The sequence below is a fragment of the Rhinolophus ferrumequinum genome, chromosome X (assembly GCF_004115265.2).
Source record: "Rhinolophus ferrumequinum isolate MPI-CBG mRhiFer1 chromosome X, mRhiFer1_v1.p, whole genome shotgun sequence".
Lineage (NCBI taxonomy): Eukaryota > Metazoa > Chordata > Mammalia > Chiroptera > Rhinolophidae > Rhinolophus > Rhinolophus ferrumequinum.
The window spans coordinates 16218237-16245928 of NC_046284.1; the positions used below are offsets into that span (position 1 = coordinate 16218237).

The 27692-nt window shown below is 41.2% G+C and overlaps 1 protein-coding gene and 1 pseudogene across 1 annotated transcript; both read right to left on the reverse strand.

The window, feature by feature from the left end:
- Positions 1-6672: 6672 nt before the first annotated feature.
- Positions 6673-7464, reverse strand: LOC117025774 (40S ribosomal protein S4, X isoform-like; annotated as a pseudogene).
- Positions 7465-16790: 9326 nt separating this feature from the next.
- HAPSTR2 (HUWE1 associated protein modifying stress responses 2) lies at positions 16791-18068 on the reverse strand. The gene has a single exon (XM_033112938.1). The coding sequence runs from the start codon at positions 17881-17883 to the stop codon at positions 17041-17043; it is 843 nt and encodes a 280-aa protein (XP_032968829.1). The 5' UTR covers positions 17884-18068; the 3' UTR covers positions 16791-17040.
- Positions 18069-27692: the final 9624 nt, after the last annotated feature.

Genomic DNA, 27692 nt, shown 5'->3' on the forward strand with positions numbered 1-27692 from the left:
GAAACAGACTCAGAGATATAGAAAAAAACCTGTTGGTTGTTAGATGGGAGGGGGAAGGGGATGGGGGAAAAGGTGAAGGGATTAGAAAGAGCAAAGTAGTAGACACAATATGGTCATGGGGATATGAAATACAGTATGGGGAATATAATAATGTTGTAAAGGTTTTATAAGGTGTCAGATGGGTACTGGAATTATCGGGGGATCACTTCATAGACTGTGTAGATGCCTGACCACTGCACTGTACACCTGAAGCTGAAGTAGAACAATACTGAATGTCAACTATAAGGAAAAAAATACATATATAATATATATATATATATATAATATATATATATATATGGTCACGGGAGGTGGAGTATAGCACAGGGAATAGAGTCCATGGAACTGTTTGGCGGGGGAGGGCTATCACTTTGTGAGGGGTGTAAATGTCTAACTATTATGTTGCTTTGTACACCTGAAACTAATAATAATAATAATAATAGTAAAGTTAACCCATGCAAAGAGTTCATCTCAGTGCATGGCACATAGTAAAGGTTCAATAAGAAACAGCTATTATTGGCTTCATTGTCTTTCCCTCATTGGGTTTACTGGCTGGGTGAGTAAACCAAGAGGCTTAGGGAATGTTTGCTATTCTGTAGATCAAGTCTGAGAACTTGGGAAAACCTACAGGACAGCGATCGGGGCACACAAACTCTCCGTGTCTGAAGAGTGGAAAGAGTTTGGCCATGGAAAACCCAGCATTGGGGAAATGGAACATTGCTGGGATCCAGGTGTAAGCCAGGTTGACAGGAGTGGGAGGGCATGGGCCGGCCCAAACGCTGGGGCCTTCTGGTTACTCACAAAACCTGCTGCACCTATGGTGTGAGGCCCATGGAGAATTACACCAGTATCCCGGGGACACAGAGGTTACAAATGCGGACTGTGGAGCCAGACTGCTTGGGTTTTGTAGCAGCAGCAACAGCAGCAGTAGTTAGTCGTAGTAGTAGCAGTAGTTTCAGGTGTACAAGACAATGTAATAGTTAGGCATTTACACCCCTCACAAAGTGATAACCCCCCTCCCCCAATCTACTACCCCTCTGACACCGTATATAGCTGTTACATTTCCATTGACTGTATTCCCTATGCTGTACTCCACATCCCGTGACTATAAATATATTAAATTATAGTTGACATTTAATATTATTCAACTTCGCCTTCAGGTGTACAGTGCAGCAGACTGCTTGGGTTTTAATCTCTGCTGTTACTAGCTGTTTGGCCTCAAACAATGCAGTTGTGCCTCTTTGTGCCTCAGTTTCCTCCTCTGTAAAATTGGGAACAAGTTATGAGGTCCTAATTTATAATCCATGTTATAAAAATTAAATGAGTTAATATTTGTAAAACTCTCAGAAGAATGTCTGGCAAAAATGAGTTGTATATGTTTTTGCTAAATTCAGTAAATGAAACCTGTTTTGTACGAGCGGCATTCACTTTGCCCTCACGTCGCTGGCATCCTGCCCTCCAAATGACAAGCGTTTAGGAGACAGAATGATGTATGGAATCCTTGTACCGGCTTTGCAAGATGGCAATCAGATGACCAGAGGCCAGAAAGGGAGGACAGTGATGGAGCCAGGAGTCCAAAAGCCAGTACTCTCAGCGTTTACTGGTTTAAAACCTACCCACTGACACACAGTGACATGTAGTATCCGTCACCTTATAGGTCCTTTAACCTGAGAGAAAATGGGCAGGGGGCAAGTCTAGCAATGGATAAAATTGGAAAGGCACTGGAGTCTATCTTTGAACCTAAATTCTCGCAGAGCTCCCCCTCATCTCAGAAAATGCTTTCTCCTTTCCCTCCAACAAGCAAGTGCTAAACCCACTCCTTTAAAAAAAAATCCAAATGGAAACACAGAATGTTAGACTTGGAAGGTCTCTGTCCAACTTTTATGCCCTCATATTATAGATGAGGTCACTCGTGCCCATACAAGGGAAGTGACTTTAGTTAAACGACCAAATTCATATTTTTTTCCAATCTCTTCAGATTCAGCATCAAGTTGCAGTTAGAAAAGAACAATGGACCACTCTCATCCCAACATTTGCCGTTTGGATTCTTTGTAGACTGGTATGCCTTCTAAGAGTTCAAGCCAAATGCCACTTCATGAGTTCTGATGTGCTGTCTGCATGGGGCATTCCAATGCAAATCGAGTGTCTTGGTCGGAACATCTCGGTCCTGTTCTCCCAGATTTGCATCACTAATATATGCAAATGCCGTGTAGTCCAAGGGCATCCGGGGGGTAAAACTACCAGGGAACGTTGCCCTTTCACGGTTCTGTTTTCTCAGAGGTAATTCAGTCACTATGGCAAGTTTCCCCAAAGTAACATTTTTACTCCAATTGTGAACCTGATGGATTGTTTATCACATGACCAACCAAGAAGTTGTGTGCATCGCGTGTAGTAGCACAGAAGCAAAGGAGAGGTAGAATTTTGAGATAAAAAAGATTGTTACTATAGTTGCTAACACATGGTGACTATAGTTGATAACACTGTATTGTTTAATTGCAATTTGCTAAGAGAGTAGGACTTAAGTGTTCTCACACACAAAAACAGGTAAATATGTGAGGCGATGGATGTGTTAACTCGATGGAGGGGGGATCCTCTCACAATGCACACGGAATCAAATCATCAGTTTGTACACTTTAAGTATCTTACAGTTTTATTTGTCAATTATACCTCAGTAAAGCTGGAGGTGGAGGGAGTTGTGCAGAAAGATGTTTCTGAGTCTAGCTTTCCTCTCATTTTATACATGAGGAAACTCAGGTCCAGAGAAGGCGAGTCACCGAGCTAGTTAGGGCCAGATGAGAAGCCAGTCTCCCGACTCCTGGCCCAGAGTTCCTTCCTGTGTAAAATTTTGTGCATAAGTTTCAGTTTATGTGAAATTCCTTCAGCAAGAAATATATGACTTGCAGTGAGGTGAAGCATGTTATCATAGGGGCTTTACTGGGATTTAGTCTAACTGAAATTCACAGTCCCCTCTGTATTAAACATGTTGCTTTCTTTTCATGGGCAGAAAAATACCGTAATTTCTGTTAAAACCTTTTCAGGTATTCCGACTATGGGACATGGATGTTGCTGGGGAATGCTAATAATAGGTCAAAATAGCACTCTAACCCTGTAGATGTCAGAACAAAAACTCCCTAGAAACATTTACTCAGCGCTCTACCTTTTATCATTTGAAAATGCTTGATGATACTCAATTAAGAGGTCTCTTTTGAGATAACCATACTGCATTTAGAGAAATCCGATCATATAGCATTTTAAAGTATATTTCTTCCCCTAATTTTCTTAGGCATCTGCTGATCTTTATTTGTCAATGAAAACCATACATTAACAGTTTGGAAGAAAATGAATAGCCTTTCTTGCTATGTTATAGGTCAATAGTTACAGCCGAAGTTTCATTTCTGTCCCATTAAAATTGCTTATTTGCCACATCTCGATGTATATCAAATGGTAATAAGATACGGAATATATAAGGTTGTGACCCATGCCAGTAGGTTTTGCTGTTTCTGGGGTTTTCTTGTTAATTGGCTGCACTGTATGTCAGATCGGATTCTTCCAGGCCATCGTTAAAGCTGATGATCCTTCAGAACATCCGTGAAAAGAGAACTAGAAGGAGTTTCACCAAAACGAGGAACTAGAAGTGAAATTTCTACGGGCAGAGCAATGGCTTGGAAAATAAAGGGCATTACATCCTGTGAAACTCCTTGAGTATGAAAAAGGGTGTTTTACCAGGAGAAAAAAAAAAGAAAAAACTACTCAATTTGAAATTCTGCCCTGATTTCAGAGTTTTCAGGTTAGAACACATTTCTGGAAATAGAAAACTGACTAATATGAAAAAATTACTCTTACCTACGTCAAATAATGACTTGCCCCGTGGAGTTATGTATACTTTATTTCATCTCATAAATGTCTACCTCCGCTGCTGGGTGTAAGATTATTTTTATGGAAATGAAATTATATGCTAACCTCTCCAGTTGAAGCTCACTTTTTGAACCAATGGAATAATTGTTTTATGATGTGAATCATCCCTCTCTAATATATCTATTCTTAGGCTGGACTTTTGTTCAGAAAATTTCTTAACAGAGAGATAGCCTTCATATCCTTATTTTTCAGTATTTGAAGGATAGGACTTGGGGGAAACAGAAAAGCAGGATAGGGGAAAGGCAAGGACAATGGCCAGGAAGTCAGAATACCTTGGCTGAATCCAGTTCTAACATTTACTAGCCAAAGGACCGTGGCCACGTCAGTATATTTTTCTGGGCTTCAGTTTTCTTACCTGTAATAATGTCAGCTAAAGAAACTATGAGAGTCAAATGTAATCAACCATCTGTGCAAAAACACTTGGTAAGCTGTAAAATGCTAGACAAAGTTGATAATTAATAATAATTAATTAAATTACCCCACGTCCCCCTTCCAAAGCTGACAATGGAAATGGTCATCGGTAGCTCCACATAACTGAAAAATCCCACACCCCAAAACACAATTTCAATTAAATAGCCTGGTTGCGGCCCTAGCTTGAAAAGGGAAAGTGTGCAGTCAGGTAACATCAGAAAAGCCGTATTTAGCTGGAGCTAACTTCTGTGTGGAGTCTGCCACTGGCACGTTGAGGGAACGAAAACTAGTTTCCCTCCAGACTGACCGAGGGCGGAAAAAAATCCCCAAGAAAATCCCCAAGTAATCAGTGAACTTCAACTCTGTTAGGATCTACTTCAAATTTGAGTCTGTATAATATGTTGGGAGTAACTCATTAGATTAATTGACTTGAAAATACTGATCCTTTAAGGTGCAGTTCAATTACTGGTTCCGTAACCAGCCCTGGCTCTCTTCAGTTGGAATTAATCTCTCCCCAGCCTGTGCCCCAAATACAAGTGGTATGCCTCTTGTATGGCACTCATTGAAATTTACTTTATCTTAGAGTTTGTGTGTGTGTGTTCATGTGTGTGTACCTGCATGTGTGCATATATGAGTAATCAAAACATACAGTGAATGTTTAAACAAAAACAAAAAATGTATTACAGTAAAAGACACATTACCATTAATCCCCCTCAAAACACTCCCCCTCGCTTCGAACACACTTATTCCATCATCGTTGCCACTTTCTGAAGCAGTTCTGGAAGTCCTCTGTCATGAGTGTCTTTAGTTGTGCTGTCGTGGCTGCCTTAATGTCCTGAATCATTTTGACTTTGGGGAAGAGCCAGTAGTCGCATGTTGCTAGATCTGGTGAATAAGGTGGATGAGGACACACTGTAACGTTTTTATTTGACAGAAATTGCCATACACCAGAAGCGATGTGTGACATGGAGCGTTGTCATGATGGAGGATAAAACCATTTGCCCATTTCTAAGGCCATTTTCTACACACATCGTTTCTTAAACACTCAAATCATTAGAGTTCAACAAATTCAGGTCACACAATTCCATCAAGGTTAAAAAACACAATTAACATCACCTTGATGTTACTCATAGATCTTGATTGACACGCTTTTTTTGGCAGGAGGAATACTGGGTAAGTTCCATTGAGAACTCTGAACCTTGGTCTCAGGATCATAACCATAGACCTAAGTTTCATCTCCCATGATGACATGTCTTCAAAAGCTGGAACCTGAAGCAGCACAATCACACAACGGCAACAAAATTGACAAACGCCGTTGCCTTTGTTCAACAGTCAAAATGCGTGGAAGAAATTTCACACTCACTTGCCTCATGTTCAAATCTGTTGCTAAAATGCTTTGAACAGAATCATTAGTGATGTTCAGATCCTCAGAAATTTCCCTAATAGTCAATCGCCTGTTTAATCAAATCATTTCACTTACTCTTTCAACATTCTCTAGGGTTTTTGATGTTGAAGGACGTCCCGATCTCTCCTTGTCTTCATTCGATTCACGACCATTACGAAATCGCACAAACCACTTGTGAACTGTCTTCATAATCACTGCAGCATCAACATAAACTAATTTTAACATTTCATGTGTTTCTTTAGCACTTTTTTGCAGTTTGAAAGAAAATTTCATGTTACTGCATTGTTCGTGATCCATGATTTATGGCACACTATAAAACACACCTTCTCTCAACCGTAGCTCACACCTGACTGACTGCAGCGAACAAGTTGAAACTTGTCACACACTGTTACTAAGGCTCGACTCACCGCTTCCCGTATTAAAGATCCCTGCCTGTCCATTGGATGGCATTCGGCAGCAGCATTCACCGTACTATTTGATGACACCTCATATGCCTATGTCCTGCCTCACTCACACAGTAGAATCTAAGCTCCTGAAGTCAGGAACCACGTCATGGTCATCATTATATGTCCTTCATAACACCTAGCACATCGCCTTAGGAAACAGTAGTTGCTCAATAAACACTGCTAACTGTTAAAGGAAAAGAGAATTGTGCATTTACTGTTAAGGGAAGTATTTCCTGTTTTCTGTGCCCTATCCACTTATAGGTTTAAGGCATTCCCCTCCTTAATGAATGCAGTATTTTAGGGAACAAGTCCATGGAGTAATAGCTTACTGTAGGCATATTTTTAGAAAAATCAGTACATAGCATAAAAATCATAATCATTGTTCTTTTCTTTTTATGCTATATTATTTTTCATTAAGCACAAAAATTCTTCCAATCGCGTCACCTAGAGATCATTTTACCCACTGCTCTGTTTGGCCACCAGTATCTCGTCTCTCTCTCTCCAGCAATGGTGAGGCACATACCCTTTCCACGGAGAAGAGAAATCCATGGTTCGTTGCCTTTGCCAATAACAAAAATGTTGCAGAGCCTGGTGGTACAGCTGTTGCCACTGGCATCTCTCACATGAACCACATCAAAAGAACCAAGGGTGTCTCTCTGTCTGTTGGTGATCACACCAATTCTTCTCAGGTTGGCACCTCTGGAGACCATGCACAGGTTACCAGTGTCAAACTTGATGAGATCAGTAATTTTGCCAGTCTCCAAATCCATCTGAATGGTGCCGTTCACTTTGATGAGGGGAGCAAGGGAGCGGATGGTGTGAGCATCATGAGTCACCAGATGAGGGATTCCCTTTGTACCCACAAAGACCTTTCTCACTTTGCACAATTTGTACTTGACCTTCTCAGGTGTATATGATGAACAGCAAAGCGACCCTTGGTGTCGCAGATCACACAGACACTCTCTCCAGTCTTGTCAGTTCTGATGACATCCATAAAACCAGCAGGGTAGGTTACACCACTTCGGACCTTGCCACCTTAATCAACCGCTGCACGCAGATTTTCTTCACTTCATCTCCTGTCAGGGCATACTTCAGTCTGTTCCTTAGGAAGATGATGAGAGGGAGGCATTCTCTCAGCTTGTGGGGACCGGCGGACAGACGAGGAGCAAATACACCCATCAGTTTACCCAGCATCCAATGCTTTGGAGCTGCTACATGCTTCAGATGCTTCTTGGGATCACGAGCCATGGCTGTGCTAGGCACGGAACAAGCCATAATCCCTGTTCTTGAAGCACAGTGGTTGATAATCTCAGATATGACAATAGGGATTCCCAGAATAGATGGAACTGAGTATGGCAGTGCTGTTAAATCCCTTAAAGGAGGTCAGTGTACTTGATTTATCATAAGCCTCCATGCCAATTGGTGGCCAGGTCCCTCTAGGACGATGGTGTCCAATCCAGGAGCCACTAACCAAACCACCTGTGCCTCTGGAGCACATGAAATGTGCCAAGACTGAATTGAGATACAATGTAAATGTAAAACACACGCCTGATTTAAAAGACTTAGTACAAGGTTTTATAAATAATATGAAATATATCACTAGTAATTTTTATACTTATTGAATATTGAAATGAAACTATTTGGGGTATATAATAAAATATATTACCATGTTTCCTTGAAAGTAAGACCTAGCCAGACCATCAGCTCCAATGCGTCTTTTGGAGCAAAAATTAATATAAGACCCGGTATAATATTATATTATATTACATTATATAATACCCAGTCTTATATTATAGTAAAATAAGACTAGGTTTTATATTAATTTGTGCTCCAAAAGACGCATTAGTGCTGATGGTCCGGCTGGGTCTGGTTTTCGGGGGAACACGGTTTCAAAAATTAATTCACCTTTTATTTGTATTTTTCTAATGTGGCTACTAGAAAATTTAGAATTACATATGTGACTTGCATTATATTTCTATTGGACAGTACTAAAGTTGGAACCACTCCCTTAGAAAAGACTATCCTTAAAACAACCTTAACGCTAATAATTAGCACATCCACCAAAAACCATCTACTCTTGAGGCTATCGGGACCCTGAAAACCAAAGGGCCATGATGACACAAAGCACTGATACAAGACTACACTTTCATCTCCAAAATATCTGAGTCTGTATCCAAGCTACAAAGAGGAGTTCTGAATAAAGGCCTTCCAAGCAGAGAAGAAAACTAGAAAATTTTCAAGAGTTACATGTAAATAAGAAAAGGTATTTTTGATGTCCCTGAAGAATAAAACCTCAATATTTACCAACTTGTGCTGACATAATGCCACAAGAAACCAAAAAGATAAAATAAACTCCAAGTGCTTTGCATGAGGTACCGTGTTTACCTGAAAATAAGACCTAACCGGAAAATAAGCCCTAGCATGATTTTTCAGGATGACATCCCCTGAACATAAGCGCTAATGTGTCTTTTGGAGCAAACTTAATATAAGACCCCGTCTTATTTTTGGGGAAACACAGTAGCACAGTGCCTTCCATCCTAACAATGTTTGTGGAATTGAATTGAATTGGGAAGAGGTGGTCTAATTGGATTTGATCTCTTTTTACACTGAAGTCAATGAACCAGGCTATGTCCATACACAACCCTGAAGCTCTGTACTGAGTCTATTAACAGGTATTGAGGCTGGATACCAGGCTGTCTTGGCCCTTTATAACAGCAACTACCGTTTGCTTGCTAAAGCACTAGCGGCTACAGCAAAAAATTAGGTAAATGTGACCTTCACTGTAATCAATACCTTCTGATACCCATGTTTCACCTAAAGCAGGAGGGATCCTGCGGCATAGCCCCTGAGGCTGAGGAGAGCGTCATAACAGAGCCTCTGATGACTGCACACACCTGCAGTAGTTACATTTTATCATTCATGAAGCTTTGGGCTCTGTGTACAAAGGCACAGATAGCACCTGAAATTGGAGTATTAAAAAGAGACTAAGGAATAGGAAGAACTCATTAATTAACTAGACGGGGGTTTGGGGGGGCTTCACAATGTATACATACATCAAACCATCACGCTGTACACTTTAAATATCTTACAATTGTATTTGTCAATTACACCTCAATAAAAAAGAGAGAAATAGGAAGAACTGATTTTTACGCAAAGGGAATGTAAACATTTGAGAGAATAGCCTGGTAAAATTGCATGCAATCCTACTTAAAACATGAAAAGCCAAAAATGGTATCAACAGATCTATTCCGTTAATTCTGTGAAATACAAAAAGGAACACATGCGACCCAGGCATTTGGCATTGTGAAAACAGACTAAGCAGTTGATTGATCGATCTATTTTCAACAGGTTGTGTGGACATCCTGTAGACACACTTACTCTGCAGCTATTGCCTTCAAAGAGGCAAAAATCCAATCAGATAGAGAGTAAAGTGGAGATGGCCACAGTGACCCAGCAACCTCTGTTCAAACTTTCGCCGTGGTAGGACACTCTTACACTGGGGTGTTATTTGAATGAGACCCAAATCTATTTATGTATTTTCCTAGTCTTCTTTATCACCATCTTGTGCACCACTGAGCAGTTTTTGAGGAGACAAGTCACTATTACAATGTTGTCAAGGCCCTTCTCGTTTTCTAGTTCAAATCCTTGTTCATGCTGTTTGCTAAGTACTTGTTCCCTGTGACAGCTTTAAGCCAAACAGAACACACTGAATGCGTATTCCAAACCACTCTGTCCTGCTGGGCTCCAAGTGAAACAAGCTCTTCAAACTCCATCATGTGAACTTTTCACAAGGAACAATCTCCCTCAGACAATTCTATTCAGAGATACTATCCGTGAAACTGGGACTTGGGGAAGGGGTGACATCACAGGGGTCCCCCTCTGGTCAGGGTCATGACCACCAAAGTTGTATTTAAGAGGCTCCCACGTGGTCTGGCACATGATTTTCTTAATGATCTAACATTTCCCCCAACTTTCCCATAAGCTTCCAATTTGAGATATTCACACTTAAACACAGAATTGGGTACTGGTGTCAAGTAAGGCTAGGATTTCAAGAAAAAAAGAATGAGAAACTTGGAGCCAGGGTCTCTATTAGGGGTAGGAGAGCAAATGTGAGAAATGCTGTATAATGTGGGGTTTTTTTGGCAGTGTATTAGGAATCATAGAAACATAACAAAAGTATTATATCCCACCAAAGGGCTGGAAAAGCAAAAAATTTTCAAAATAAAAAAAAAGAGGAAGGAAGAAAAATGGCTGGGAAAAAAGTGAGAAAAAGTTAAAGGAAGTAGATTTGTTTCAAATGTCTTACGCCAAGGTTTGGAGATGAGAGCTTTGAAAAATGCAGAAGGATTGTTCCACTGAGATGGATAGCTAGCTGGTCTGCAGTTAGGCTACCACAGAGGAAGAGCAGCACAGCAGGCTGGATTCTGAGAAATCTGGGGTTGTTTTCCAAAAGACCTGCCTGGCAGGTCCTGAGCAAGGTTTTGGACTCTCCTGAAAGATCTGTAAAAGGAGGAGAGCAGCTTACGGATGCAGGATGGCTTCCACCCCAGTTCACACCAGAGTTGGGGTATGCGAACTCGGTGGCCATACAGGTTGCCCTTTAGCCCAATGAGTCTATGAACTCATCTCTCTGTGTAACATCCTCCTGCTCGGGTTATATTTTTGAGAAAGCCCAAATAAGGGGGCATTTGACTGTAATATGCCCCTTAAGCATCTGACATTTTTTGAAAATTCTTGAACTGCCAAGGAAAATGGAACCAAAAGAGCCTGTAAGAGGTAAGCCTGCTCTGTGCATACACGTTCCAATCTTAAAAGTGGCCATGCCATCCCCACAGGGTGAGTGAGTCTCCTGGCTGGGAATTGTTTCAACATGGCAGCCCTGGTTTCAAGGCCTCACAGAGCTCAGCTGGTCAGACACTAGATATTCAAATGAGAATATCACAGAAAGAAGGTTTTTACTACCACTGCGTATTGAATCAAACCACAGATCAGAAAGTACCAGAGCTGATGAGATCTTAAAAAACCGTCGAAGACAACTCACTCCTCTATTTCATATACCAAGCAAAACAGGGCTGATTGGCTCAAGGTCAGTTATTGGGTAAGTCACGCCTTATACCTGGATCCCCTGTGCTTATCACTGATGCCTGAGACACTGCAATGATATTTATAAATAAGAACATTGGTAACTCGTTATACGCTACACTTCTTTGGGCACGCACGTTTAATGCCCCATAGAATAAAACTGCTCCTCTGAAGTTTTGTTTTGACCTTTCTTTCCCATGATTTTATGACAAAGATCATTCTTTCATTGCAAACTATAAAAGTATGGTGTAATGTTGAATATGGCTTTTCAACCTGGACGTGCAGTAATGGAATTTCTCACACACCTCCATAGGGAAGAGATCCCCCTGCGGTGACTTAATGGTTTACAGTCTAGTGGGACGAACAAAGACACAAACTGACAAGTACTGTGATGAGTCCGAATGGGAATTTGGGGAGGGGCATTTAACCTGAACTTGGAAGGGCAAGGAAGGTATCAAAAAAAAAAAAAAAAAAAAACGCCAAGTCCGAGGTGAACTTTGAAGGCTGAGGAGGAGCGAAGTAGGCCAAAAGGAGTTTAGGGCCAGCCATTCGAGACTAAGGAAGCCACAAGATCAAAGGACCCAGAGGCCAGAGAGGAGAGAAAGTTCAGGAAACTTCTAGTGGTCCAGTTTGGCTGGTAGCTAGAATGCAGTGGTGGTGGCAAGGGGTGACTTATGTCCCCAGAATGCACAATTTGAACAGCTTCCCTCAAATAAACACAGCACAGAAGAGATAGTATGCTTGCCATACCGGAGTGCCTTCACAATACAAGTTTCCTAGACCCGCTCAGTCATCGACAGATTAATTCAAAGATCATACACAATATAACTAAGGGAGGTAGAGTGAAGTGAGCAATAGACCGGAACCTGGTATGGGGTAGGAGTCTTCCCAATAAGTCAATGTTGTCCTCCTGGGGAGGCCAGTTGCCCCATTTGTAAACGGAATAGTTGACTCTGCCCTAGATGATCTTTAAGGTTCCGCTTGGCTCTAAATTTGGGAAGGATTCCACCATGCATATGCTACTAGAAGAGGTATGTAAATGTCCACGAAGGCCCAGGATGATCAACACCCAATCTTCCCCTGACCGCTACTCCATCATCATTTCATAAGAGGCCAAGTGATCTAATTGCAATGTTTCCTAACACTCAGTTCCTAATTTTGATGAGGAAGCAGTCGTCTAATGGATTAAATACTCAGCTAAACATGAAGAAATCAGAACCTTCTCTCAGGCTCCTATGAAGTAACAAAAAGAGGATATTTCACTTAAGTTTTTGCCTCAGTCTTCTCATCCACACTCCTAGAAGGAAAATGTATGAAATATATGCAAAGTGACGATAAAGACAGTATGTACAAATGGGGAGATTCATTTTAAGCCTACATAGAAACTTCACCAACAACGACCAATTTAAAATTAGTTCCCTGAATGCATCACAAATCTCACATCAGAGTCACTCAGATTTCAGATTTCACTACTGTTCATTCAAGGTGTGAGGGGGACCAGAGTTTGCCACCCCAAAATATGCCTTTGGGATATTGATTATTTTAAGCTGGTTATTTTTAAGAAACAAAAGACTGAGAAAGAACCTCTGACTCCTTCTTTAACTGTCTAAAAGAATTCAGATAGAAAAACCTGCTTCAGGAAGTGAATCTTAGTATATTTACCATGGCGTAAATTAAGTGTGGCAGACAGAAAGAAATCTAGCAAAGTCTGTTTGTTGGACTCCCCTCTGTGTCCCATTGTTTCTGGGTGGCCCTGCAAGAATTTGTTTACCACACGTTTGCTCTTTCTCCTCTACCTGTGACTTGCCTACTTTCCCTTTGAAGTTCCAGACGCCTGCCTCCCTCTCCTTATTTCAGAATGGTATATAAGCCTCAACTACCCAATGTGTCCTTTGGTCTCGTATTCTTCTAGGACCCCTGGATGTACATACGTAATAAATTTGGTAATTTTTTTCTGTTAATCTGTCTCATGTTAATTTGATTATCACTCCAGCCATAAGAACTTAGGAAAGTGGGAGAAATATTATTTTTTCTACCTGCACAGTTTGGGCAAGCCAGTCAGGAGAGATTGATCAAATGTATTACAGACGTACATACAGGGGTTCCATAAGAATATGAGATCCTAAGAGGCACTGGGCGGTTGAGGCTTATATGCCATTCTGGACTAAGGAGAGGCAGGCAGGGGTCTGGGATTTCAAAGGCAAAGGAGGCAATTCACAACTAGATGAGAAAGAGCAAACGTGTGGTACAGGGGTCTCATATTCTTATGGAATCCCCGTATGTACATAGGTAATACATTTGGTCATTTTCTCCTGTTGATTTAATTATTAGCACCGCCAGAAGAACTTAGAAAGGTGGGAGGAAAATTTTTCCGCCACCACACATGCTATCATGGGAGGAGGGATTCCAGTGGCATCACATGTTAAAGTCACAGGATTGCTGATTGTCTGAACAAGCATTTCTTCTTCAGGCCCTTCAAAACTGGAAAAATAAGATAGGTATAGATACATACATATATATAGATATATAGACAAAATTGTCCCCTCGAATCCATCACAAATTTCACAGTGGGGTCACTCAGGTTTCAGACTTCATCATGTATCACAATTACCAAGGCCTCCTACTGAAAGCAAGTTGCTTCCACTTCTGGGACCCTCCCATTAAGATTTTAATTCACCTAAAGGGCAGGGCTGAAGCCGGCAGCTTCATAAGCAACTCAGTAGATTCTCAAGGGAGGTGGTCATGGGACTGACCACACTTTGCAAAAAGCTGAATCTAATAGTTAGGAATGAGGGTAAAGGCACGCAAGAGATAGTCATCTAGAAATTAGAGCATAAGCTTTAGGTGCTTTTGCTGGGCAGTAAGTAAACAGAGAAAGGGAGCAGGTGAATAGCTATACCTGGGTCTGGATGGGAGCTTACTCATCCATTCATTTAATAAATATTTATTGTGTGTCCATATGGATAAGGCACCGTGCGAGGTACTGGGGGTTACAGAAGGAAGCAAGACAAATGAGGTCCCTGTCCTCTTACTGACATGTCTTCTTACAACTCTCCATTCCTACCTGCTAAAATGTCTGTGGTTGCTCAGTCAGTCCTACAACCCCAAAGGCCCCAGCGGTTCCACTGGAGGAGGGTTCTCAAACACAAGAAGCAGGATGATGGGAGGCACGGCTATTTTGTTTCTTCAAGACGGGCCCGCTAAGAGATTCTGCAGCTGGAATTGAAGGCTTTCTCAGACATGAAGAAGCAGTGCAGAATACACACTGGCGGTGCTTCCTACCTGGTATGGTTTGAGGTGTGGGAGGGGGTGAGTGAGCAAAGACTTCCCAGAGAAAGCCCTTTCAAGGATCTCCAGAACCCGTTAACCAAATGCCAATGTCCCCAGGAAAGAGCATTCTACAGGGAGGCCCTGTGCTATCCCTGCTCCAGTGTCTCACTGCCGGACAACCAGGCATCCTGCCAGACCCATCTCCGTAAAGCACAGATTGAGTGGTGCCATCCCTGCCACAGGACAGAATCTAAAGTACTAGGTCAGGCATTTGAGACCCTCTAGACTTTGGTCCCTGCCTCCCCTATTTCTCCTACCCAGCTCCTGTGATCCCCTTAACCCACTTTACGTTCCTTCTTCTTCTCAAACTTTGTTAGATATCTTTCCTCTGCTGGTATCACGTGTGCCCTCCCCTACTACCCGTGTTTCTGGGCCCAGTTCTAGTGTCACCTCCTCCAGAAGCTGTGATCCTCTTGGCAAGGAGGGCCTCTAACCTCTGAATTCTTCTGCACAGCCCGTGAGTACTTTTCAAACAATTAAAAGGGCTTTCTTGACTACATTAATTTATCTTCCAAGCCAGAATGTGTTCTTTGAGGATGAGGATTGCTTTTAATGTTCTCTTTTTTATATCCCTTCTCAGGGCCTAGCACAGTGGCTCAGGAACTACTTGTGCAGTGCTTCAATAGCAAGGTTCTATTCTATCAGGGAATTCACCTTATGTTGTTGTATTATTGTAATACACCGGTCAATTACAAATCTACTCCAAAGGCTACACTAATGAAACAGAAATATCTCCGAAATGAACCTCAAGGCAAGGTTCTACTCATCTATCTGTTACGCGCTGGTGTGGGGAGACCCTGGGGTGAGTTGGGTGTTTTACCTACCCCACCCCTTCCATAACCTGACTCCCACTTCCTCCATTCCCACCCTCTTGCCTCACCTCCCCTCCACCCCACCCCTATTCAAAACCACTTTAGCCTTTTAGGTGTCCCTAGGACTTTCACTTCCAAATCCTTTCTTTCCACTCTTACCCTCTTACCCATATTCTTTGACAAGAGGAGGGAGAGCTTTCATTACTCTGGTTGCAAGGTGCATCCAGTTGCAAGTTACATCCCTCAGGCAATTTCAGGAACTCCAAGGCTACCCTAATACCCTGAGTGATGATTCTGGGTCGTCATGAGCTAAACACACTTATAATTAATACAAGATCTGGGATATTTAGGCAAGTTTCAACTATATAACAGCAGTTTCCAGCTCAAACAGAGATTCTACATTCTGATTTTTAAATTGATCTAGTTTCTTGTTTTTTTTTCCCTAAAATACAATGGATTTTAATGTTTTACTGATTTTTATTTGTAGAGAATGTAGAACATTTACTGAGTACCTTTAGGTGCCAAGCATTGTTCTAGATACTTCAAATATGAACTTGATCTTATTATCACAATGACCTTAGGAGACCCATAGTTCCATTTCACAGATGAAAAACTGAGGTCAATAGACATTAAGTGATTTGCCCAAAATCATGCAGTGAATTTGCGGGGCTAGTAGTCTACTGTTGGTTCTTTTAATAAAAACTCGTGCTTTTTTAGTTATATACTGCTGTACCCTCAAGTAAAACCCAGAAGCTCATTCCACTTCATCTTCCATTTCCAAAAAGAGATCACCCAAAGTACGTAACCTCAAAAAAAGGGACTTTTTACATTCCTAAGGAAAAGGAGCACCACTGGGCCATTAAGGATGCCACCATCATAGATCCCAGGATCTCGTTGGCTTAATTTTCCTACAAAGAGCATTGAACTGACTCAATATCAAGTATTACCAGTCCAACCACCACAGTATCTCCTTATACCCTCACATAATTACCAAAATAATCAACTATTTAAAAAAAAATCTCACAGCCTACTAGGTATTACTTGCAGTCTCTTTCTAGAAATTAGGTGCATGGTACAGTGGAGCAAAAATGGAAGACTCTAGATTGCACAAAGATGTCCAGTTTTACATTTTGATAAAATGTAACTGAACTGGCAAAAACGGTGATAGCAAACAGTCAAATAAACAATAAAGGATAAAAGCATCCTGTAAGCAAGTAAACACCTGTTAGTCCTTCCCCTTTAAAATTTTTAAATAAGGTCACATTTATTCATTCAACAAACATTTATTGAGCACCAACAACTGTGCTAGGTGCCAAGAAATAAAACTGTGAACAAGATAAATCAGGCTCCCGCCCTGACTGGACACTGCTGCTTTAAATGATCTTGCTAGCTAGCTGCTCTCTGCCAGCATTTTATTTTTGGGAAAGTAAGAGTCATATGAGGCCTCTCTGAAATACTGTTCAAGTTTCATTATGGCAAACTCGATAGAAATCTTCGTTTAACTTAAAGAAAGAAGAGATGGCCTCGAGTCTCCTTTCGACAAGCAAGTTAAAAGTTCGTTAGCTTTCAAGCAATATGGCGGCGGGTGACCAACGGCATTTTAGACCAATCGGTTGCGCTTATGGGTTGGGGAGTCTGTGACGCCACCACCGAACTGGGCCGAGGTGCGTTTGCGGGTCCCCCCACTGTCCAGGTGGAGGGCCAGTTCTTCTGAGTTGTTGGGGTTCAAGTCGTCCTCGAGGATGCTACTTTTTCGGAGCCCGCCACTAGTGACACCGCTGGCAATGTCACTGGCTTGAGAAGGGGAGTCAGGTGCGCCAGATCGCACGCTGATGTTCGCCATGGCGCCACTGAGGCCGTGCAGGGCGATGGCCTCGTGGAAGGGCTGCAAGTCGACGTCCACCGAGGAGCTGGATTCGGTGGTCGTGGCCTGGCTGGGGTTCCCGGCGGGCGGCTTCGCGGGCATCCTGGAGGAGCGAGGTGGAGGACGAGCTGGGGGCGCTTTGCCACACAGGAAGCTAATCAGGTCTTCTCGGAGAATGATGCTCCGGCCCTTCTTCACCCACTCCAGCACATCTTTGATGCGACGCTGGTAGCCAACCTGGACGCCCAGGTCAAAACTTCGTTGGTGGGCATCCCCGCTCTCTTTGTAGAGGCTGGTCACGGCCATGGCGGCACTCTGGAAGGGGTCCCACATGGAGAGTTCCGGCTGTGGGCACCCCGAGTCCTTGTAGAGCTGGGCCACGGCGGTGGCCGAGATCTGGAAGAGATGCCACAGCCTCTGCTGCTCGCTCTTGAGCCCCGCAGCTTCAGCGGTCGCCTCGTCCTGCAGCTCCGGGGGCAGCTGCTCTTCCTGCTCGGCCTCGGCCAGGCACTGGCGCTCCCACTTGGAGAACCAGTGTTCCGCGACCTCGGCCTCGCCCTCCTTCGGCTGCTCCTCCATCCTCCTCCTTCTCCTGGCCGCTGGCCTCCTCCTCAACCTACTCTTGCTCCGCCACCGCCACCTCACCTCCAGCTCCGAGCTCCCCTTCTCGTGCGCTCGCCGCCGCCACCTCCGCGTGCGCCCGCGGCAGGCAAGCGCGAGGGAGGGAGGGGCCCTGAGGCCAAGAGCCGCGGCGCCGCCCGCGGTCCGGGTGCACGCCCCGCCCCGCCCCGCCCGGCCCGGCCCCCAGCTACGCCGCGGAGATAACTCTGCAGCCGCCGGCGCCGCCTAGCTCGCCCCTTCCGGCCCCGCGGTCCGCTTCTAGGGCCCCCCCACGGCGCCGCGGCCTCCCCGAAACGCCACCGTTGCCGCCTCGGTCGCCGCCGCCGCGGCCCCGCGGCTCGGCCCCAACCCCCTCGCCGCCGCGGCTGCCGCACCTAGAACTCAGAGGGGGGCCGGCTGGAGCGCTGCCTCAACGCGGCGCTTGCCTACCGCTTGGGCCCCTTTTCACACATTTTTGAGATTTGTCGGCTTCATCCAATGAGCTGATCAAATTTTACATCCTATGTTGCCAGAGAGGATTATGGGGCAACTTCATGGTGTCGATCACATCCAGGGCGCCGATCCGGGAAGGCCGGGGGGTAAAGTGGAAGGAGCACGGCCCTAATGAATAGGCAAGCGATCTGAAACCCAGAGATGCCCTTCACACAGTAGGTACCCAAGAAAAGTGTTTTCCGCGGATCGTGGATCGAAGCAGTATTTTGTAGAGAAAAAAAAAATCACGCAACCCCTCCCCCCAGTCTTCCCCCCTCCCCCCTCTTCTTGGGCCTCAGTTTCCCCAAGTGCCCAATGATGTTGTGGTATGAGGTCTCTGGAAAGCACTTTCAGTCGTGATTTAGAACTTTGCTGCTGTCCCTGCAAAGCACCTCTTCCGGGCCAGTTGCACACATCAAATTCTAAGAGTCGTGCTCAGAAATACGTAGTATTGATTTTTTTTCCTTCAATATTTTTGCAAGGCTTTCTGTCATGAAAAAAAATGGGCTGGGGGTTTTCTGTGTGGTCTACTTTCAAGTATTGAAAATTCCAAGATGAAGAAGTAAGGGGAAAGAAAAATAGGAACGTGAAATCCCAAACACGGGATTTTCTGCTGTAGTATAAAATTCAGTGCCTTTTTAAGGAAAAAACAAAAAGAGAAAAAAGAACCTTATCTAATTTCCAACATCTTAAAAATTCTAGCTAGTTAAAACATCATAACAATACCAAAATTAAGCTAAACCGGTATGTGATACGAAAGTCTTTTTCTTTGGATTCAGTAACAAGTCCCTTGTAATGATGCGATCCTTTTTCAGTGTTGACAATTCCAGAGCAAATTGTGTTAAGAAAAATGATCACTGAGCTAAGAATAACATCAACAATGAGAGGCAATAACGTAATGATTATTTTAATTTAGGGGGAAAAGTCAGAATTTCAGTTTTTGTTGGAAAATATTTGCTAAGTCTCCGGAAAGCCTTACAATTTAGATAAAGGAAGCAAGCTAAATCTTCTAGCAAAATATGTTTAATAGTTCCCAAATATGAAAATTGACATCTAAAATAAAATGATCTAACCATTAAGCTTTTTATCATCTGCCTTAGAAGAAATACATGTTTCTAAATTAAATATAAGAGAGGAAGAAGAAGAAGAGGGGATTGTGCCCTTTCTCTGCAAACTGGGCTTTTTCACGATTCATTAAACCCTTTTTCCATATGTGTAATTGGACTCTTCTCATTTACATAAAGGAGGGATGAGGCAAAAGATGTAAGATCAACCCAAAAGGAGAAATACGTTTCTCATTCTCCGGTGTTAAAAAAAAAAATACTGTAGAAGAAAACTCCAAGGAGGCAGAGCCCCCTCCCCCCCACACACCCACATATACCAGCCCTGAAATACTTCATGGCCAAGGAGTTGGAGGGGTTGCCAGAGCCTTGAGGAGTGCCCTGCGCACAGTGTCTCACAGTAATTATCAGATGAACATGTATTTATTTTATCTTCTCTAAGCAAAAAGCTTGTACTGAAATGACTTGACACTAGGACACCATATCATATTTTCTCCCCTCATTTCTCATGGGGTTAAAAACCAAGAAGAAAGACAGCACTGTCTTTGAAAGAGCACAACTCTCTGCTTGGGCTTCAGTTGTCTGGCTGGTATCCTCCATTCAGTGGGTTTCAGCACCTGATTAATTAGTTAATTAGTACTTAGAGCTGACTAGCCCCGGTCGGCAATTTTCATGCCCTGCATGGTGAAATGTTGAATCCAGCATTGAAATTTCTGTTGCACACCCTAATTATTATCACCCCACTACTTTTAAAGCCATTGCACCAAATTATTATAATAGACAGAGCCAGACAACTGTGTGGGAATATGTTCTTTCTGAGAAATAATGGTAGACTTAATCAATATTTTTCACTGTTGCCCTTAACACATTTAAATAAAACAACTGAATGGGAAAAATTTGAATTCAATTAGCCTCCAACTTCTTCCATAGAGAAAATGATTTTATGTGGAGAGATGTTTCAAAAATCACACCAAAAATTCTTAATGTTTTATCAGTTGCCCAGACAGCAAAGTGTGTTTACAAGATATCCTGAGAGTGGTATTGTTCCTATATGTTTAAAATGTCAGGAATAAAAAAAAAATAGAAAATAGAAACCAAACCAAACCAAAAGAAAAAAAAAGATCATTTTAACTAGTTGTAAGGAAACAAGGCTATCTATGTGTTTGGGGTAGGGGACTTTTGATGTTTAAAAATACTGACATGGTTTAGGAATGAGTTTTCTATTGGAAAAAATATTCCTTGGCGACTGCCCCATTCTTCCATAAATGTGATGTCATGGCTAAGGTTACAATCAACTAGGGAAAAACAGTTTTAGAAAATAAGTTAGGACACAAACCTAGAGGAGTCTAATTTCTGGCATTTCTCAATGTGCCGTCACCAAAAAGGACCCCAGTGTGTCAATGATTTTCAATATTATCGGTAGCTATTTTCACCTGAAACAATCCTTATATGTAAGTAGTGAGTTGCCTGTAATTGTAAGAGCTAAATGGTACACAAAACTGGGTACACAACCACACAGATCAGTAAAAGGGTCCAACTGAAAGCAAAAGTAAACACCAACCTTAGGAAATGAAAGAAGTTAAAAGATAAGTGTTAAGGACCTTATTCTTTTTGGAGAATAAAACAAGATTTAGTAGCTTTCCACTTAATTTAAATGAAAAGAATCACTACCTTACATATTGCAGTGATAATGTAATGGGGAAAGAAAACAAAAAAGTCTTTGTACGAATGACACCTCCTATAGTTGTTGTGAAGAAACTTTTCCCCTTGGTATCTGCTAACAAATTCTAATTAATGCTGCACATTCCTTTACTGAAATCATTTAATGCGTAACAAGGGGGGTAAAAAGAAATGCTGAATGCTCGTGATTGCCCTGTTAGAATTATGGGAGTGAAAGCCTGGGGCCCCAAACTTACTGTCTATTAAAGCCAAGCTTTGAAAAAGAAATGCAACCTACAAAAGCTGTCAATCTCCCTTGCCCCTAAAGCCTGGGTTCACATGGATTCAAGTGACAGCCCTCCTCCCCCATGCACAATACATCAATCTGTCTCTCCCACAAGCACCCACAGCCCATTGTGCTGGCCGCAGGTGCCTATTATGGCACCCATGGCTGCCTCCCACAGCTCCGCCCCTGAGAAACAGGAACTGCAGACAATGGAGCCCTGTGGGAAGACAGAGGTGGGTGTTGAGAGGGATAACAGACAGATGGTAAAGGGTATAGGGTAGTAAGGTAGTTTCAAAACAAATGTCAAACATTCAAAATTATTGCTTTCGCATGTCTCCCCTTTTGAATTGCCTCTGCTTCCATCACCATCTGCCATAATCATAAAAACACTTACCTGTTAGGATGAATATTTGCTCCCCTTTTTGGGTGGTGCTGGAACGGATGACCTTCGTACTCTACTCCTCCTTTTTAGCCTCTAGGTTTTTCAAGGTCACAGACTGAGTAGTTTTTGTTAAGTGACACCAGTAGACCATATAAAGGAAAGAAGGAATATTTCTAAATCGCTTTGGTGAGGTTTGTGATTTCCCTTTGAGCTTAGTTTTGGGCTTCATAAAGGGCAAAGTTTATAAAAACTAGTTACTTTGGGTACCATATTTGGGAAATCAAAGTACTACTATAAGACGCCTTACAAATGTCAAATCAGGCAGGTGGAAAGTCTTAGGTTATTTCTTTTCTGGTAAGGTGTCACAAAGGGAGATGAGGTGGATTTAATAATAAAAATATTGAAGGTTTATGACTGAGCCTCTTTTCCTATTTCCAAACATGTCAACAAAAATAAGTAAAATTGTAAAAAAAGAAATTACTAAATACTATTCACATAGATTGCCATTATCAGAAAAAGTATATTTTAAACATTTCATTTCATACACTGTCACTTGTCTAGGGTGTTTTTAATCTTCTGAGTTATGGACTAATTAAGAAGCAATAATTGCAAGAATTAAGATGTGTGCCCAAAACACATATATTAGTTGAAGTAATATGAGTTGGTTGATTTTTGTCCTTACTTGATCATCTCAATATACCACCTTCTTCCTGTTTCCAAGATAATTTGTCATGAATTAAAAGCAAGCTAACAATAACTGCATCACATTTACTACTACCTGTCTCAAACAAACAAACAAAAAATGATCAAGAACAATCTGGCACAAAAATCTGTAAGTCATGGTCAAGAGGACTGGTGCCTTGTTAGGAAGAGGGTACCGCAAAATAATGGCTGGGACTAAAACCAGCCAGTTTTCCTGAAGCAAACAAGAGGGTCTTGGTTTGCTGTCAAAACCTACAAACTAGGCTTTAACTAGGGACTGTCAGGGATCCAAATGAGCTCCTGGCCAGGGAGAGCTTAATTAGCAGAGTTGGTTTGGGTTTTTAAATTACACAAGAAAAACAACCAATACAGTATGAAAGCATACAGTGGTCTAGTGTAGCACAAAATTCACTATTCCATTATGCGTGTGTGTAGTCATTTCACACATTTCTTTAACAACAGAAACTTAGATTTTAAACATCATTTTTGTGCCCATTACTAGGGCATGCTTCTTTTATTTTCTTCTTATGTATCCTTATGGAGATTTTAATGTATTTATCACCAAACACAAGTATGCCTGCTCCCTCCTTTAAACATAAACAGCAGTATACTACATACACTATTTTTTTTTTACCTGAGAAATCTTGGAGATCAGTCCATATCAGAACATTAAGAGCAACTAGGGCAGACTTCTTAAATGTGAATAGTTTTGAGTCATATTTGGTATTTGTAAAAATTAAGACTCTAGTTCTTGGGAAAATACATAATTCCAATATTTAGCTACCAAAGTGATCAAGCCATTTGGAATCTAATTTTATTTCTCCTAACCACAACTGAATAAGGCGTTCCATTTCTAACTAATACTTAGACATTTCTCCTCCACATTTTCTCTGGCTCCCATTTAGATGGATAACTCCAATTATGGGAGCCAGAGAAATTGTGGAGGAGAAAGTTGCAAATAACCTACAGATACAACCTTTGTTAGGGATGCTTACATGGGAAAACTTTTAATGTATTTATAGCTAGGGTTTCTGAATTGTTTCTCTAGTATCCAAGATACTCAGAGTTAACAGAAATTGCTAAGGCTCCGCACTTGATCCACGGTCCATTATTCAGATTACTGGTATCTCACAAAAAATGACCTTCCTCAGTTGATTGAACTGATTAAAAGTTGCCAGGTTTTAGCTATAAAATTAGTTGACGATACAGTCCTTTTGCCTGTGCTCCCACATCAGATCCTTTCACTTCTAGATGTTTTCCTTGGGACTCTTGAATCTATCCATTTTAAAACTAACCTAGTTTGCTTTTAAAATCCAAGATTTTATTGTCAGACAAACCTCGGTTCTAATCCTGCCTCTGGAGTTTAAAACTTGTGTAATTTAATTTCTCTGATACTTGAGGTTTCTCTAAAATACGGATAATACTTAAAGATTAATTGATACCATGCATTCATTCCCTATTAAAGCAATGCTTGGAACAGAGTAAATCCTCAGAACAGAGTACCTGTTAGCATGATTAATAATATCAGTTATACAACTGTAAGAATTAGCTAGATGGACTCTCACATCTGACTGATCAGCAAAATCACAGGTTTTGTGTGAACTTAAATCTTTATTTCTCTAGAATAAATGCCCAGCAGTACAATTGCTGGGATGTGTATAGTGCTTGCATGTTTAGTTTTTAAAGGAAACTGCCAAACTCTTTTTCCAGAGTAGCTGTACCATTTTACATTTCCACCAGTGATGTATGAATGACCCAGTTTCACCACATCTTCATCAGCATTTGTTATTCTAACTTTAGCTCCTCTGACAGATATATAGTGATAACTCGCCCTGGTTTTAATTTTCATTTCCTTAATAACTAATAACATTGAATGTAGTTTCATGTGTCTATTTGCCATCTGTATATCCTCTTTGGTGAAATGTCTCTTCGTGTCTTTTGCATTTAATTTTATTTTTTTAATCAAACTATAGATAAAGCATACCCAGGATTTGATTAGAATTGTTCATTTCATTTTACTTTTAATTTTCCTATTTTAGTTTTTAGTTTAACACTTGAAGAGCACTTACTGTGTACCAAATACTCTTTTAAGTACTTTGAAATATTTATCTCAATTTAAGTGATATTTAATCTTTCAGCAGCCCTAGAAGTAGATACTGTTATTATCATCTCCATCTGACAGTTTAGGAAACTGAAGGCACAAAAACATTCAATAATTTACCAAAGATTAAACAGATAACAAGTGACAGAGCTGGGATTTGAACGTATGTAGGCAGTAGTTGTTAACAAGCTTAACAACATACACATAATATTAGAGCTGACAGAAGCCAGAAGCAGTGGGAGGAGGGAGAGAGTATAGGAAAGTTTCTCTGAAATGAGTATTGACAAACATAGTCTGCAATTACTGGATCCAGAAAAAGATATTGTAGTATATTATTTAAAGCTGTAAAGGTAATCACTAAAAGTTGTGAATATTATAAAAATATAATTAGTATAATTTTGGGAAAGTCAGAAGTAGGTAAAGGAGGTGGCGTAAGTTTGCCAAATCCTTCATCTTAGTAGAGAGTCAATAAATACCATCTAAAATTGATAAAGTGAGAAAGAAGTATAAACATCATTTAGAGTGTGACATTAATCATTAATATAAATACTGTCTAAAATTGATAAAGTGAGAAAGAAGCATAAACATTACTTGAAGTAATGATATTAATCATCAGAAAAATTCAAAACTAGAAATAGTTCAAAGTGGTTACCTTTGGAGATTGGAAGTTACTTATTAAACACAAAACTTCTTTTTCTTCTATACTGTTCAATTTTTTAAATAACTGTATGTGATTATTATTTCTAGAATAAAAACAAATGTTTGAAAGCACTGCAAGTGATTTTAACGAGGCTAGGACTGATAGACATTGAGCTAAATTACACCCAATATTTTTGGGGGTCTTGAAAGAGGTGAGGATAAATGGGATAGCATGTTGCATATTGGTCTGGAGTTATTAGGTGCTTTGGTTCCACTTGTGCTATCCTTAACTTCCAACCCTCCCTAGCATGCTATTCCTAACTCTATACTTTTTTGCCTGTCCACTCCCAAACTATATTCCTTCAAATCCAGAATCAGAAGATTGGTAGAAGGTTAGCAACATTGTTGGGGTCGAAGATAGGGAACTGATTAATTTCCATCTTCCAAATTCAAACTCCTGACACAGTATATAAATAGACCTCAATTCCAGATAATAAGATGCTCAGAAAAAGGCATTTTTCATTTGAAAAAGCAATATGTGCACATGGTTACAAAATTCAATTAGTACAAAAGGGTGTACAGCGGAGAGTAAGTCTCCCTCAACTCCAGACCCGTATCTTCCTTGCCAAAGTCATCATTTGTTAACATTTTTAATGTGTCCTTTTAGATTATGCACACGCACACACACACACGCACGCACACACACACAAATACACACACACAAATACATACATACAACTAGGAGCCTAACCTTCGCATGATCTTGTTCCTCACTTCTTTTTTCCAATACTAATATTTTTTGGAGATTCTTCCAAATTTCATATATAGATTCTTCCAAACTTCACATATCAGTCCTCTAGCTTCATTCTTTTTATCAACAGCATAATAGCTCCTTGTATGGGGATATCATATTTATTTAACCAGTTTCCCATTTATGGACATTTTATTACTATATTTTTACATTTATCATTATAAGTAATACCATAGTGACCACCTTTGTACAAAAAAACATTTACACCTGCTTTTATTTCTGTAGAATAGATTCAGAGATACATACAAGCATGTCATATATACATGTGTAATGTATCTTTCTATATGAGTAAAATCTATTTGGTATCTGCATAATATTCTATTATATGACCACTAAATGTACCATAACTTATTGAACTTATTGAAGAATGAAATTAACCATCACAATGTGTGTGTGTGTCTGTGTGCGCACGTGTGCATAGAAGCATGTTTAAAGTCAGTGATTATTTAAGAATTTAGAAATCAGACCAAAATACACTGGATAATATCCACAGTATTTGAAAATGTAACAAATTTACCATCACTTTTGAAAAGTGAACTCTACAATACATTCCCAATCTGTCTTCTATTCCCCTAGAAAAATTAAAGTACTAATAAAATACCTTTTATTTGTTCCTTCAGGGAAACTTAAATCCCAAATTATGTATAAAGCTTTTTATCCTGTTCTGCTCCATCCAGCTATAGGGGCCTCACTTAAGGGCTTGCTAGGAGTCTGGGACCTTATCACTTAGAACTGACATAGAGTTCTCAATATCCTCCAGCCAAATTCTATAATATTACGTAAAGCCCAGATTTCTCCATCTTTCCAAAGTTCCAAGGAGCTAACGAACCACAGAGTACGTGGTAGCATGAGTTCCACACCCACAAAACTTTATCAAATGCCATGGCCAAATAAATTGCTGATATTCCTTACAATTAGGCACCATTTCTCAAGCAACAGTAGTACCTAAGTCCAGAGGGTTGTTATCAGATGGTGACAACAGACCCTTAGCTCAATAAAATACAAGTATAGAGAGAGAGAAAAAAAAGAAAAGCTAACAAAGAAAAAAAAGGGCACATTTTGAAACAAATGGTGCTGAACAACTCAATATCCAGTTGGGGAAAAAATGAACCTCAACCTTATCTCACATAAGGCAAAAACATTAACTCAAAATGGTTCATAGAGAGAGGAGATCCAAGATGGCAGGGAAGATAAATACTGTGTTTGCCTCGTCCCATGAACACATCAAAATTACAACTAAATTATAGAACAATCAACCTGGAAAACCATCTGAAGTCTATCTAACTGAACAGTTTTATAACTAAGGATATACAGAAGCCACATCAAGACCGGTAAGAGGGGCAGAGACACAAAACGGGCTGATCCCACACTCATGTGTGGTGGTTGAAAATCTGGAGAGATATCTCGACCACAGATATTCCCCACGAAGGAGCGAGGGACCCCAGCCCCGCAAACCAGGCTCCCCAGCCTGGAGTCCTGGTGCCAGGAAGAAGAGCCCCCACAACTTCTGGCTGTGAAAAATAATGGGGGTTCCGACTGTCCAGGTGGGACGGAAGGCTACGGGAAACCCAGACATCCTCTTAAAGGGCTCGCGCAGGCACTCACCCCGGGCTCCATCCAGCGGAGGGATGGTGACTCTGGGGGCATCAGAGACA

Bases quoted from the DNA above. Each gene is read 5' to 3' on its own strand.
- HAPSTR2 (XM_033112938.1), bottom strand. From the start codon at position 17,883: ATGGAGGAGCAGCCGAAGGAGGGCGAGGCCGAGGTCGCGGAACACTGG.